This window comes from Monodelphis domestica, chromosome 2, assembly GCF_027887165.1.
Source record: "Monodelphis domestica isolate mMonDom1 chromosome 2, mMonDom1.pri, whole genome shotgun sequence".
NCBI classification, from domain to species: domain Eukaryota; kingdom Metazoa; phylum Chordata; class Mammalia; order Didelphimorphia; family Didelphidae; genus Monodelphis; species Monodelphis domestica.
The window spans coordinates 405221524-405237012 of NC_077228.1; the positions used below are offsets into that span (position 1 = coordinate 405221524).

The following is a 15489-nucleotide window of genomic DNA, read 5'->3' on the forward strand; positions in this document are numbered from 1 at the left end:
TTAGAATTGATAGTAGGTATTGGTTCCAAGGCATAAGAATGGTAAGGGCTAGTCTTTTGGGGTAAATAACTTGTCCAGGGTCATCAGGAAGTATCTGAGGGCAGAATTGAACCTGAGACCTCTGGTCTCTGGGCCTTGCTTTCTATCCACTGAGTCATCTAGCTGCCCCATAGCTTGTTTTAAAAATGTAAATTTAGGTTTTGTTTTGTTTTTGTTTTCATTGATGAGAGAAAATGCCACTTGGAAAAAAGAAGAAACAAAAAGGAAGGCACTGGCATTCTTATATAAGAGAATTATGAAACATGCAAATAAAAGTATAACATTAATTTTCTTTAGCTTTAAAAGATTTTATTTTTATAATAACAATAGCATTATATTTATTCCAATTTATCCAGGTAATTTAAGAGGGGAAGATAATATTTCCCAATGAAAAGAAAGATGTTTTTCATCTTTTCCTTGTTGGAAAATTTCTAAGGTAGCTATGTAAACTCAAATCCAATATTTTGTGTTTTTCTGTGGGAGAGGAAGTAACTCAGCAGGTGCTTTCCCAGTGTAGTGACCTCTGGATCAAGGTTATTTTACAGACCAAGAAATGATGTGAGAAAAAAAGATACAGTTAATGTCCTTGTTAAAAACAAATGAACAAGAAATTTGTTTTCCATATGGAAACTGTATTCAAAGATAAGCCAGTAGTGTTCAATGTTTTTGAGTATGGTACCTTTTGTTTCTTAAAAAAAAACCCAACTATCCAATACTTAAAAGAGTCCTATCCTTTTTATTACTACATGATAACATTAATATATTGTGATTGTGAAAAGGCATAATATGGGCAGTTAGGTGGTTCAGTGAATAGAGAACTGGCCTAGAGATGAGAGATCTTTGGTTCAAATCTGGCCTTGGCCTCTGTCTAGCTATGTGACCTTGGGCAAGTCACTTAACCTCCATTGCTTAGCTCTTACCTTACTGCTATTTTGCCTCAGAACTGATACTTAGAGAGGGCAGGTGGGTAGCTCAGTGGATTGAGATCCAGGCTTAGAGATGGGAGGTCCTAAGTTCAAATTTGGCCTCAAAGACACTTCCCAACTCTGTGACCCTGGGCAAGTCACTTAACCCCAATTGCCTAGCCCTTCTCTTTTGACTTGGAACCAATACACAATATTGATTCCAAGATGGAAGGTAAGGGTTTATTAAAACAAACAAACAAACAAACAAAAAAACCCTGATCTTTGTATTGCAAGTAAAGATTTAAAAAAGACATAATGATGCAAATGTTGCTATCAATTTTATAGGCAGGAATTATAGCTATGATGTCACTAGTATAATAAAGCCAAATAAAGTCAACAAGCATTTATTGGATCTCCTATGTGCCAGGTATTGTACTAAGCACTGGGGATACAAAGAAAAAGAATTGGGGGTCTGCTTTTAGAATTCATAGTCTAATGGGAAAGGCAAGGTACAAACAACAATATTCAAAACAGATATACAAAATTCATTGGAGATAGTCAACAGAGGGAAGGCAGTAGAATTCAGAGGAATTGAGAAAAGTTTCCTATAGAAGGTGGGGTTTTACCTGGAAGTTGAAGGAAGTCTGGGAAGCAAAGAGGTGGAGATTAAATGAGAGAGGAAGCCAGCATGGAGGAAGTCAGTGAAAATGCTGTCAGGAGATACAGTGTCTTGTGGGAGAAATACAAAGAAGGATGGAATCATTGGACTGCAAGGTTAGTAGAGAGAAAGATATAAAAAAATGGAAAGATAGGAGGGGACCAGGCTACAAGTGACAATGCCAGAGGATTTTATATTTGATCTTGTAGGAGATAGGCAATTACTGGAGTTTATTGAATAGGAAGGTGACATCCTCAGACTTGCACTTTAGGAAGATTAATTTGACAGTTGATTAGAGGATGGACCAAGTGGGCAAGAAACATGAGTCAAGGGAACAACCAGAGGGCTACACGAATAGTCTGGGCATGAGGTGATGATGGTGGGCCCTAGGGTGATGAAAGAATGGCACATGTAGGAGATGTTATAAAGTTAAAATCTACAGGATTTGGCAACAGGTTAGATGTGTGATAATAGTATATCACCTAGGTTGTGACAGTAAGAAGATAAGGTTTAATGCAGGGGTCCCCAATCTACAGCCCATGGGCCACATGCAGCCTCCTGAGGCCATTTATCCAGCCCCCACCACACTTTGGAAGGGGCACCTCTTTTATTGGTGGTCATAGTGCGTAGAGGAATGCCTAGAGGAGCCCTCTATGTGAGGGCTCTGCAAATCGAGGCATTGCTCACGTATAGTACTACTTTTGGTGACATAATCCTTTGTGTGGTGCCTTGTTCTGAGAGTAACTGAATGAGAACGAGGTGCTGTGCAAAGGATTATGTGGCTGCACAATGGAAGACCTCAGCATGGTGAGGGGCGATCTGGGGGAGGGGATTCTGCACTGTGTATACTGCTGCCCTATATAGTGGTGATGGTGATGGGCCTGTACAAGGTGTGACAGGTCCATCACAGCCAGTCGTGCAGCCTCCACTATCCCAGACAGCAGTACACAAATTTGTTCAGAGTTTTTTTATAGTCCTGCCCTCCAATGGTCCAAGGGACAGTGAACTGGCCCCCTGTGTAAAAAAAAAAAAAGTAAAAAGTAAAAAAAAAGTAAAAAGAGTTTAAATTTAGACATGTTGAGATGTCTTTAGGACATCTATTTCAAGATGTCCCATGGATAGTTGGAGATATAGATCTGCAAGTTAGGGAAGTGGTTAGTGCTGAATAAGTAGATATAAGAATCATTAGCAAAAAGAAGATAATGAATACACAAGAGTTGATGAGATCTCCTAATAAAGTGATATAGAGGGAAAAGAGAACAGGAAGGATGAAACTTTTAGAGACATATACCATTAGCTAGATGAAGATACTGCAATGGATGATTTTCAAAGTACCAGCTTCTAGTCTTTATTTATTAATTCAATAGTTCTTTTACTTTTGATTTTATTAATTTCTCCTTTAATTTTAAGGATCTCTAATTTAGTTTTCATCTGAGGATTTTTAATTTGTTCACTTTCTAGTTTTTTAATTTGCATGACCAATTCATTAATCTCTGTCCTCCACAATTTGTTAATATATGCATTCAAGGATATAAATTTCCTTCTGAGTGCTGCTTTGGCTGCATCCCATAGATTTTGATAGGGTCATTGTCATTCTCTTCAATGAAGTTATTGTTTCTATGATTTAACTGATTTTGGAGAATCATATTATTTAATTTCCAATTAATTTATTATTTGCCTCTCCATGTACCTTTACTAATTATTATTGCATTATGATCTGAAAAGGTACAAGGGAGGTTGAGAAGGAGCAATCAGTTAGGTAGGAGGGAAGTCAGGATAGAACAGCACCATAAATAGTATGGGAGAAAAAAAAAAGTCTTGAGGACTTCCAGGTAAGGAAACTTCCTTTATTAATGCAGTGTGGTACTTGAGAGGCTGAGAGCTGGATTGAAAATCCTGCCCATAGGTATTCAGGTCCTATCTGATACACAGTGAGTAATTCACTTGCACTTTCAGTGGTTCAGACAATTCTCTAGGATTATAAATTATAGAAAAGGTCCTGAGCTGCCTCAACTCAGTAACTCTTTAAAATGAGTAAAGAGTGTTTTAATAGTCTCTGTAACAAAAGGGAATATGTTGAAGCTCATAGTTAACTTTAGTCAGGAAGTTCATTATTTTTTCAGTCATGTTGGACTCTTTGTGACTCTATTTGGGGTTTTCTTGGCAAAGATCCTGGAGTAGCCTGCCATTTCCTTTTCTAGCTCATTTTATAGATGAGGAATAGAGGTATTGTTAAATGATTTGCCCAGGGTCACACAGCTAATATGCATAAGAAGCCAGATTTGAATTCATGAAGATGAGTATTCCTGATTCTAAGTCAGTGCTCTAAACCCTGTGCCATTAGCTATCCCTCAGTTAGGAAGACCTGTATTTAAAATATTCCACCTCTGCCACCTATAGATTGTATAACCATGAGAAAGTCACTCAACCTCTCAAGTGTTTCATGGGTCCAAAATAAATTGCAGAGCAGGTGCTAATTTGAACGAGAAAGGTTTTTACCTTAAGCTTCCTACATTGATGAAATAATAATCCAGGTCCAAAAAAAATCATTATAGCATCTCCATACTTTGGAAAAATAGTAACACATCTTAGTGTGAGGAATATAATATGTTAATCATAGAGAACAGCTACTTGATTGTTGATTTGCAGGGCTTTTACAATTAACTATGATCCATAGGGAGGAGATCAATGTATTAAGATATAAAACTTGTTTCTTTTGTAAACAGTAAGGATTTGATAAAACATCATTGTGATCATATGCTTGTCCCTTGAGAGAAGAAACTGTTTTGTTATTTGTATTTGTATCTCTAGGATTGATCACAGTGCCTGGCACATAGCATACATTTAAAAAATGCTGTTGATTGATTTGTTTTGCTTTTTTTTAGCCTTTACCTTCCGTCTTAGTATCAATTCTGACCAAAGACTGGTAAGGCCTTGGAAATTGGGGGTGTGATTGGCTCAGGGTTACACTGATAGGAAGTATCTGAGACTAGATTTGAACCCAGGACCTCTGAATTTCAGGCTTGGCACTCTATCTACTTTGCTACCAAGCTGCCCCTATTGATTGATTATTAACAATTTACATATACTAGAACAAAGAATAAGGCACAGTCAATATTCTTATATTTTAGTGGAATTTTGTTGTATTGAGTGGGATTTTTAATAGCGTGAACCATCAACTTGAAAATGCACGAGTTGGGGGCTGCTGGGTAGCTCAGTGGATTGAGAGCCAGGCCTAGAGATGGGAGGCCTCAGACACTTTCCAACTGTGTTACCCTGGGTAAGTCACTTAACCCCAATTGCCTAGCCCTTCTCTTTTGCCTTGGAACTGATATTTAATATCAGTTCTGATGCAGAGAGTAAGGGTTTAAAAAAAAAAGAGAAAAGAAAATATGTTGGCCAAGACTTAGAAATATTTTATATGGATCTTTCCATTGAAATTTGTTTTTTAACAATGATTTGCATATATCATAAAGGCTATTAGTATGCACTTTAACATATAATTACTATAGAATTTTTGTATTGTGCACTGCATCTTTTCATGTATAACCTTAAACTTAGTTGGCAATAGTTAGATATTAAGAGTTCAGAAATTTTTATTTTCTTCACTGTATTCAATGTTCTAGTTCTAGAAAAGCACACTGAATAGATGGTTAATTACAGTAAATATTTTAGTATGAACCATTATTATGAACTCTTGTAGCTGGCTTTTTATTATGTCTGTCTATTGTAAGCTTTCTATGTCCATTTTTGTCTATTTGTACATACTCTTCATAAATAACATGTCAATATGATTTATTGCAGAAACATGTGGAACACATTCGAAGTACATGAGATCAGTCTATCCAACCAAAACCTTCCCAAATCATTACACCATTGTCACAGTAAGTTATTAACTAAGTGTTTTAGTTGAAAAAAAAATCAAAAACAAATTGAATGGTTTCTGACCCAGATTAAAGAATAAAGATGTCTTGACCATGTTTTGTGCCAGTAATTAAAAACAATTGGCAAACATCTATTGGGGAAAGTTCAAACTATGGTTCACAGGAGAGTAAGCAGAGTTCCATGATGGGATCAAGATCAAAGAGGTCACTGATGCCAGCAAATCTAGAAGTCTAGGCAGGTGTCATGAGTAATTGGAGGTTGGATTACATAGGACCATAGGGTTAGAATTGTAAGAGATCCTAGAAATCACTTAGTCCCAATATCTTATTTTTATAGGTAAAAAAGTCCAGGAAGATTAAGGGACTCATCTAAGGTCACACAGCTATTAAGTATCTGAGGCAGAATTCAACTCAGGTCTTCCTTGCCATGAGTCCAACACTATCTATTCTACAAAACCAAAGACCAGTTGTTTATTTATTTATTTTTAAATTTAAGTTAATTTATTTAGTCAATTTAGAACATTATTCCTTAGTTACAAGAATTACATTATTTCCCTCCCTACCCTCCCCCAACCCTCCCCGCAGCCAACACGCAATTTCATTGGGTATTACATGTGTCTTTGATCAAAACCTGTTTCCATGTTGTTGGTGTTTGCATTAGGATGTTCATTTAGAATCTTCATCCCCAACCATATCCCCTCCACCCATGTATGGAAGCAGTTGTTTTGTCTTCTGTGTTTCTACTCTCACAGTTTTTCCTCTGAATGCAGATCATTCCATTCACATTCAGAGTTATGAATCTGAAGACCAGTTATGTCAGGGTGGTGTGAGATGGAAATTCAGTGTGAAAGTGGTCATGGAACTTGATTAATTAATTAGCATTTCTCCAATGAAACAAATAGCTAGTTGGCTTAGGCACTGGAACACTGGAGCATAATCCATCACTCAGCTGCTATGAGCCCAGACGTCATCCTTTACTTTGAAATTTTTCTTTTGAAAAATCAGAACTGGAAGATGTGACAGGAAGAATGCACTGATGGAAAGCTTCTACTCCAACAGGGCATGTAATCACTCCAATTGGTAGTGCTGCCCCCAGTGATTTTGCTTTTGGAGTTATACAATCCTAGATATAGAGCTGGAAGGGTCCTTCCTTAAAGGTCATCTAACTCATTAATTTTATAGATGAAGAGATTTTGATCCAGGGAAAAACTGTGTATTTTTTTCTTTGTATGTATTTTGCATCTTCATATTATGTGTTTTTCCCCAGTAAAATGTGAGTTTCTTGAGGACAAGGAATTTTTGTCTTTGTTACTCTTATGACTGACATAATGCTTGGCACATGGGCATCACTTTATATATTATGCTTGTTGGATTTAATTATGTGTAGGAAAAGGATTTGGAGGAAGGTAGTGCCGCTAACAAGAGGAGAATCTCTAATCTGACATTAGATATATCAGTTTTTAGGGTGAACTATTTATATGGATTAGGGTAGATCAAGATCTGACTGAGATAAACTGTTTTTAAAGATTGTTGTTGGGGGCGAGTAGGTGGCTCAGTAGCTTGAGAGCTGGGCCTAAAGATGGAAGGTCCTGCATTCAAAGCTGACACTTTCTAGCTATATGACCCTAGGCAAGTCAAATAATCCCCACCAACTGGCCCTTACTGCTCTTTTGCTTTGGAATCCATACATGGTGTTGATTCTAAGATGGAAGACAAAGAAGACAAAAAAAAGATTGCTGTTGAATGGGACTGGCAAAGATGGCAGAGAAAGAAGTAGTAAAGTCTAGCCCTCTGCAACAAGGACTTCAACAAATATTAAGAAAAAATAGCAGACTGGGTAGTGTTAAAAAACCACAGTTGTTTCTTTCTTTAACCAGAACAGGACATCTGTCAAAAGTCTGCAGGCACTAGGGAAAGGGAATCTAGCCAGTAAGGCCTTTTGGCCCATGGACAGGGCCAAGACAGATGTGTATCAGGGCAGAGAGCAAAGAATTGGGGCAAGATGGCAACTGTGTTACTCTAATCCTGGGCTGGGTCTTAGAACTTTCCAGTGTGGCCTGGAGCTGAGGCCTGAGGCTGAATGCCAGGGCAGAAAGTATGGACTAGGGATGAGTCAATATAGTTCTATCACTATGTTCCCAGAATAGTCTTGCATCCAGTATAGATGGATTTTGGATCCTGTGTTGGAGAGTATAGATCAAAAGTGAGCTCTTATTAGTTCTATTTCTGACTCAGCTAAGTGAGCAAGGCAGGGAGCATGGAACCCCCCATTCTATGTCTTTGGTTCTCTTTCTCTGAATCAGCTGAGTCTTCTATCTAGCTGGCAGAAGATGTGGGAACTGGTGTAGATGTAGGGCATGTAAGAATTAAAATAGTTGGAGTCATAAACTGTAAGAGTTAAAATGGTTGGGTGTCATAAACTGTAGTGATTAAAATAGTGGAAGATATAAATTGTGATAGATGAAAGAGTGGATGAGTAAATTGTGACTGCAGAAAATATGTTTTTACTATAGTGTCTTGTTTTTAAATCAAATATAAGATGGTCGCCAGGGAAATATTCCCAATTATGAATATACCCAAGTCAACTGGGTTTAATAGAGATTTTAATTAATTAATATAATGAGGAATTAAAGAAAGAGTAAGAAAGGAATAAGTATGAAGGGCCTTAAGCCAACATGGCCTAGACCTGAGTCTTAAGAGAAAGATCAGTCAGTCCTAATCACTCACCATAAGATCTGTTCAAGCAAGGATTCAGACACCAGTTCAGCCAGCCATCCTTCTCCAGAGAGGGATTCTTCTGACTGACCTCAAGAGATTGTCCTCAAGAGCCTCTCCCAAGAGATTCCTTGGAGACTCCTCTTGCAACAGCCTCCTTAGAGACTGTTTTTTTTTTTTCTTTCAGATTTCTCATCTCCTTATATAGGGAATTTTTTCCTATGTCACCTCCCCTAAGTTCTTCCATCTACTAATCACAGTAGATGTTTTTCAAAGGACAGACCATTCTTAGTCCACACCTAAGAAGGTGTAAATTTTTGAGTAATTCACACCAGGAAAGCTCTGAGTAAGTTTCTCAGCTCTTTGTTCCTTGTAAATTCACAAGTTGCTTGACCTTTATAGGTACTTATCTTAAGAACTTTTTGACTTATTATAAGTATGGGTTTAAGTACTTTTCATTGTTCAGAAAAGAGTTTACAACTTTATCTTCCCCTAGGGCAGACTTAAGTAGGTGAAGTAGAGTTCTCACATTCCTGATCTAAGTAGAGTTCACTGCCCAAATGGGGAATGGTCTTATTCCAATCTTATGAAGTAGGGTCTGGGAATTTTTAAGGTTCACAGGCAGCAGCTTTCTATTGGAACTCCAACTAGGAGGAAGTCTGAAACCAAACCCAGAACCTTAGTCAGGAGCCTATAAAACTCAGACCAGCAGGTCAAGAATCAGATTATACTCTAGATCAAACTTCTTTGGTCACTCTTTCTCATGAGGCACCCCTGAGGTTCTTGAAGAACACAATCTTTAATATTCAGCGAAAACAAATGCAATGCCCTAGATCGACACTGGTGAAGTATTGGCATGTGTGCCAGGCTGGCACAGGGGAGCTGCTCTGTTCCCTCTCTTCCCAGCCTCTGACGACATTTTTTGCATACCCTGCCCCTCTGTCCAGATGCTCAAAGAGAGCAGTTCCTCTCTCCTCTCTCTGGGGTAATGCAGGAAGGGACTGAAAGGCAGTTTGAAGTTGTAGTTTGGGCATGCGAACTCGAAAAACCACTACACTACAGTCTACCTACACTGCCCTAGATTTACAGAGCAGGACTAAAACAAGGTTCCAATATTCCTTTCAGAAGTGTGAGAAACCTTAATTCAAAGTTCTAATTCAGGAAGTAAGGCTGGAAAAATGAGAAAACAGTAAAAAGTTTCAATGATAAATTGTGGAACCAAGGTTGAACAAGATGCAAACCCACGAGGAGAGAATAATTCTGTAAAGTCTATAAATAAAGCCTTAAGCATCAACTTGGCTACATATCAGCTAGAATTTTTGGGAGAAATGAAGCAAGTATTATAGAATGATACAAGTTAGTGAGAGAACTAGATTTACTTTTCTTTTTTGACATGTGTTTGAGATGGGATTCCAATAGGCAGATGGAGATTCAGGACTGGAGCTCAGGAGGGACATGGTAGTTGGATATGTTGTTTTAAGAGTTGTTTGTATATTTAGATAATAACTGAACCCATGGGACCTCATAAAATCAATAAGAAAATTCCAAATGAGAAAATAGAGGCCAAGCAGTATCCTGAGGAACATTCACACTGGGAGACTGGGAGACCAAAGAGGAGGCAGTTGGTCAGCAGTTGGGTGTTTAATATATATGGAATTTGAAGCTGGACTCTTGGCTATCAATTCAATATTCACTTTCAACTTTTGGACCAACTAGCACCCTAAAGGCTAGCTCAATTCTCACTTCCTTGAGGAGATATCTATTCTTCCTAGTTGTGCTTCTGTAGTCATAGCAACTCTTGACTGTTTTACTAAGCCATGCAGATGGAAATCTCTTTCTATAATTGAGTTTCCAATTGTTCAAATGCCATTACTAACAATAAGCCCTAAAAATGATCTAGATATATTTGGCATTCTGGGTGAGATCTTGCAAGAAGATGAGGAAGGATATACCAAGAAAACCCTTCAAACCCTCTATCCCTCCAGACTGGCAAATATGAAAATATAAAGTTCCTAAGTCTTTGAATTACTATAAGATATTACACAAATCTGAGACCATTGCCAGTATTATCTAAACATACTGAGTTTGAAAAACTATCATCTACTCTTCAGCTTCACATTCCCAGATCAGTTTCTATTGTTTTCTCTGAGGTCCAGTTTACTGAATTGAGTATGTTCCAGGTAGTCTGTGCATGCAGGGATTTATAGTTGTAGAAATGTTACAGTTCCCTGATTTTCTTTCTAAATTGCAACTATACCCTGGTGGAGGTATCAAGAGGGTCAGATGAATCCTTTCTGTGGGTTTTTCCCCCTGAGGTTCATATAACTATAAGCCACAACTAGGTCAACAGATAGATTTTGACCCCTGGAATTCCTTCTTTTAGGACCAGATTAATCATGAGACTGTATAGTCTATGTAAGGCTGATTTTGTCTCAGATCTTGATAAAAATACCCCTATGACCTTATCCTGGGAGTTGTGGTCAGGGATAGATAGAGTTTGGAGAATTAGTCTACCAGGGGACTATTATAATTGGATATGATCTTTCTTGAGTCTCATGTAATGACTGCACTATGCAATACTAGGTAGTGGATCCCAAGGAGAACTGGAAAAGGGAGGAATGCTGATATTCTGGCTCAATATTTTGCAGTACTTTCCTCTTGGCCTCTGGGGATTGTCTTCTGGGCTATAGGACTAGCTCAAAGTGGAAACCTATCATTTTTACTGAAGAGTGAAAGATTTGGAATTCTATGATATGAGTTCAAATTTTTGTTTGGCCACTTCACCTGTGTGATTCTGGGCAAGGAAAGTAATTTAAAACCCTTGAGCCTCATGGTTTTGTCATATATAAAATAGAAGGGTTGGATTGGATGATCTCTAAGTTGACTGCCTATTCTTACATCTGTGAGTATAACTGGGAAGGGTCCTTTGCAAGGGCCCTTAGTCCACTAGGACTTTCAATAATTGGAAGTTAAGAGGTTTGACTTCTGGGGTCAAGGCCAGGTGGACCTTATTGAGCACTATAAGAAGTGATTGTCATGGGAAAGGGGTGCTGTTGTTACCTCTTTTCCCAGAGAAGTGGTTAGACCAGCTTGTTCCTAGGTGGAGAAATAAGAGCTGGTTGTAGCATTTTGTTGGCTGCATATATTCCTTCCTAATTGACCTTATAGCCACCAACAGGTTGGCTGGGAAAATACCAGGGGTGCCAACATAGCTTTGGTGTGGACATTTTTTTTTTTGGTGGGAGCACAAATAGATTGACTACCTACACCAGGCTAATCCATTGCTGATAGGCATGGCTAAACATTCCCAAATGTGCTCATCTTGGTAAGGAGGCTTTACAAGTCTTGACCTGTGGGAGACCAAGGGATTAAATCCCCTCAAATTGCCCCCTCTTCTTCTGAAAGAGTCATGAGGAGGGCACAGCTGCAGAGAAAGAGCAACCTCGAGATAATAATATGAAGGCAGAGAGCAATTCCCTCCCTGACTCTAGATGTCAGGCTCTAGTCAAAATTATTTATTGACCATTTGATTCCCATCATGAGCTAGCTTTGTAGAGGAGATAAATATATAGTTTGCTTCTGGCTCTGGGAGCAGCAGAAACCTTAGGGAGAAGCCTGAAGCTTGATGGAGGAGAGTGATATAATAAATCTAGAATGTTAGAAGCCTGCTGGTGATAAGTGTTGTCCTTTTGACCCTTCTTTATCTCCTCCCACCAGTCCACCCTGTCTCTGATTGTCTGTGGATGGGTCTCAATACTCTACCCCATGTTGGCCTAGTATCCAAAACAAGGCAGCTGGGTGGCACCACGGATAGAGTGCTAGATCTAGAGCCAGAAGCCCTAAGTTCAAATATGAATTTAGATATACTAGTTGTTTAACTATAGAGATAGTAAGTAATGGTGCCTACCTTCCAGGGTGGTTGTGAGGATCAAATGATTTAATATTCATAAATTTTGCTTTTCTTTGCAAACCATAGACTATAAATGTTCCTCTTAATATTACTAAGGAACTAATGTAATCTGTCAGGTTCTCTGGGCCCTACCTGAGCAGTTCCATCTGGTGATCGGTAGTAAAAATGCTCTTGAGTTCTTAGGGAAAGTATTCCATATTATACCATAATATTTTTGTAAGGTAGGGATGGAGGAAATAGGGCTAGCATGGGACCTATTTTTGCCAGGAAGGTAGGTTACTTTGTCCCACTCTGTAGGAAGAGGTTCATAAACAATTTTCATTGGTCCAGAAATCTTGGGAGATCCTCTGTTCATTGATTACATCTGACCAACAAACTATTTCAAAAAAGGAAAGTCTTATTCCATTATTTTCCAATGTTTGTTTCTTGCAAGGTAACAGTCTCCTAGGTACATAACAAATTCTATTTTTTAAAAATTTTATAGTATTTTATTTGATCATTTCCATGCATTATTCATTAAAGACAAAGATCATTTTCTTTTCCTCCCTTCCACCCCCCCCCCCGTAGCCAACGCATGATTCCACTGGGTATCACATGTGTTCTTGATTCGAACCCATTGCCATGTTGTTAATATTTGCATTAGAGTGTTCATTTAGAGTCTCTCCTCTGTTATGTCCCCTCAGCCACTGTAGTCAGGCAGTTGCTTTTCCTCGGTGTTTCTACTCCCTCAGTTTGTCCTCTGCTTATGGATAGTGTTTTTTCTCCTAGATCCCTGCAGATTGTTCAGGGACATTACACTGCCACTAATGGAGAAGTCCATTATGTTCGATTATACCACAGTGTGTTTGTCTCTGTGGGACATAACAAATTCTGAAGACATCAGTATCCCCTTTTGGAGGATCTAGGGTGTAGTAATTGGCTCTGGTATTGCAGGAACAGCAGCTGGTGTGGGGGAGGTTTGTTTGATTTTTGTCATTGTGAGACAAGAAGAAATGGGGAGAAACTACTGTCCATCTGCAGCTCTCCTGTCTTGCTCTTATGGAATTAGTTTTGAACCTTGGTATAAGTCTTTACCTCAACATTCCTATTAACTTCCATTTTATTAGATCTGGCCCCGTAGCTTATCTTGTCAAATCTTTTCAGATCCTGAATCTGCCATTCAGAGTGCTAATTATTTTTTCCAGCTTTGGACCAGCTGTCTTATCTTGATGTGTGAACTTTTTTTTTCTTTTCATTTTAGGGATTATATCCAGAATCCCATGGCATCATTGACAATAATATGTATGATGTATATCTTAACAAGAACTTTTCACTTTCATCAAATGAGAAATTCGATCCGAAATGGTGGAATGGGCAACCTGTAGGTATCCAACATTCAAGCTGCAATCTTTGTTTTCTAACATGACAGAGTAAATTTTACATGTAGCACAAAATCATTTGGACTTGTTCTTGTTTTATAATTTTTTAGTAAGAGAAACAAAATGATATTTATAAAGTTTGATAAAATTTTTTTCAGGACTGATAGCAACTTAAAACCACTATGAATTGCAATTTTGCTGTGGTGTTATTAAGAATTCAGAGGAGGTCATATAATTGATCTTTCTTAGTTTTCATGCTCATGTAGAGCCCCAGCTAAATAACTGCAAAATTTTGTTCAGGTTTTAAAGGTCATCATTATGAGAGTTTCCATCAAATTGCTTGGTGATCAGTCCAGTGTGAGAAAACTTAATTCAACATTTACTAATCATCTTATATGTCTAAGGCATCATGTTATCTTTTCTTTAGCTAAACTAAATGGCTTATGTTGTCATCTAAATCTGCCTTCTCAGGTACAGCTGGGAAGCTCAGTGGATTGAGAACCAGGTCTAGAAATGGGAGGTCCTAGATTCAAATCTGGCCTCAGTACACAGTACACAGTATTGATTCCAAGAGGGAAGATAAGAGCCCCCCAAATAAATAAATAAACAAGCAAATAAATAAATAAATCTGCCTTCTCCACACATTTTTTCCCCTTCTCTTGATTGTCCTTGACATTCAATTGGAGTTATGATCTGCTAAAAAATCCAAGTGAAGTTCTCAATTCACTCCACTTGTTACATTGCCTTTTAAACAGGTAAAGAATGTAGCCCTAAATAGGGTGTGTTATTGATTTGAAAACTTCTTCCCATGCTTTCAGGAAATAATTTGTCTACAGTTGTTAAAAAGTCAGATGCTAGATGATGGATTTGACCTTTGGAAACAATGTTTATTTTTAAAACTGTGAAAGTCAGTTCTTAATATTACTGGGAATTTTGTAATTCTAAATAACATGTAAAATTCCAATGGTATGTGAATAATAGGATAATAATTTTAGATGATTAAATGATTTTTACACATAAGTCACATTATTTTGAAATTATATTAGAAAAATAATGAGTTTAAAATAAATAGATGTTTTAAAATATTTCATATAAATTTTAATTATAAATCATAATAATAGAATAATGATTTTAAATACAAAAATAATTTTTAAAATACAAGCCCATAACATTCTTTTAATTTTTAAAAAAATCTTCTGTTTTAGATTTAATACTAAGTATTGGTTCTAAGACAGAAGAGTGATAAGGTCTAGACAATTGGGGTTAATGACTAGTGCAGAGTCATGGATCTAACTTTTTAAAAAACTCTTACCTTTCACCTTAGAATCAAAAGTATGTATTGGTTCCAAGGAAGAGGAATGAATGGTAAGGGCTAGGCAATGGGGGTTAAGTGACTTGTTCAGAGTCATCTAGGAAATGTCATAGAATAACTTAACCCCCCCCCCAAATAATTTTTGAAACTAAAAACATGCTATTTTGAATGCCATAGTATAAAAGAATAATGCTTTTAAATAAATTTTAAAAGTTGAGCCATTTACAGTACTTTCTCTTCATAATAAAATATTTTTAGGTAAATAAATGATTTTCAAACAAAAAATCTAAAGAAATTATACTATTTTCCAATATTAGAAGAGTAGAATTTTCTTTGGAAAATTAGAATGCCTACATGATTGTGAATTATGTATGAAACTAATGCCATTGTCCTCAACACCCTAATTCATGTTAATAGAAATATTTCCATTTATTTTTGAGGCTTTTTCTTGATTGACTTTGTGTCCTAGAAAGACATAAATAGAAAGTCTTGATTTGTAGTAAATTTTTGATTTCATCTTGCTGCAGGTCTGGCAAACAGCTAAACATCAAGGTTTGAAGGCAGGGACCTACTTTTGGCCTGGCTCTGATGTTGCTATTAATGGCATATATCCAGACATATACATGATGTATAATAAGTAAGTCATATTTTTATTCCATGAATCAATTAGATGGGGAGCAAGTTGGTGGTTATGTTTTATGCCATTTT

The 15489-nt window shown here is 37.4% G+C and overlaps 1 protein-coding gene across 4 annotated transcripts in view; it reads left to right on the plus strand.

Moving 5' to 3' along the window:
• Positions 1 to 15489, plus strand: part of ENPP3 (ectonucleotide pyrophosphatase/phosphodiesterase 3) — a 135479-nt gene that overhangs the window by 42578 nt on the left and 77412 nt on the right. For all 4 annotated transcript variants that reach the window (XM_016428904.2, XM_056818795.1, XM_007484570.3 and 1 more), the window contains exons 8-10: positions 5407 to 5486; positions 13352 to 13471; positions 15309 to 15418. In XM_016428904.2, coding sequence (XP_016284390.1) covers positions 5407 to 5486; positions 13352 to 13471; positions 15309 to 15418 — 310 coding nt within the window. The remainder of the gene's footprint in view (positions 1 to 5406; positions 5487 to 13351; positions 13472 to 15308; positions 15419 to 15489) is intronic.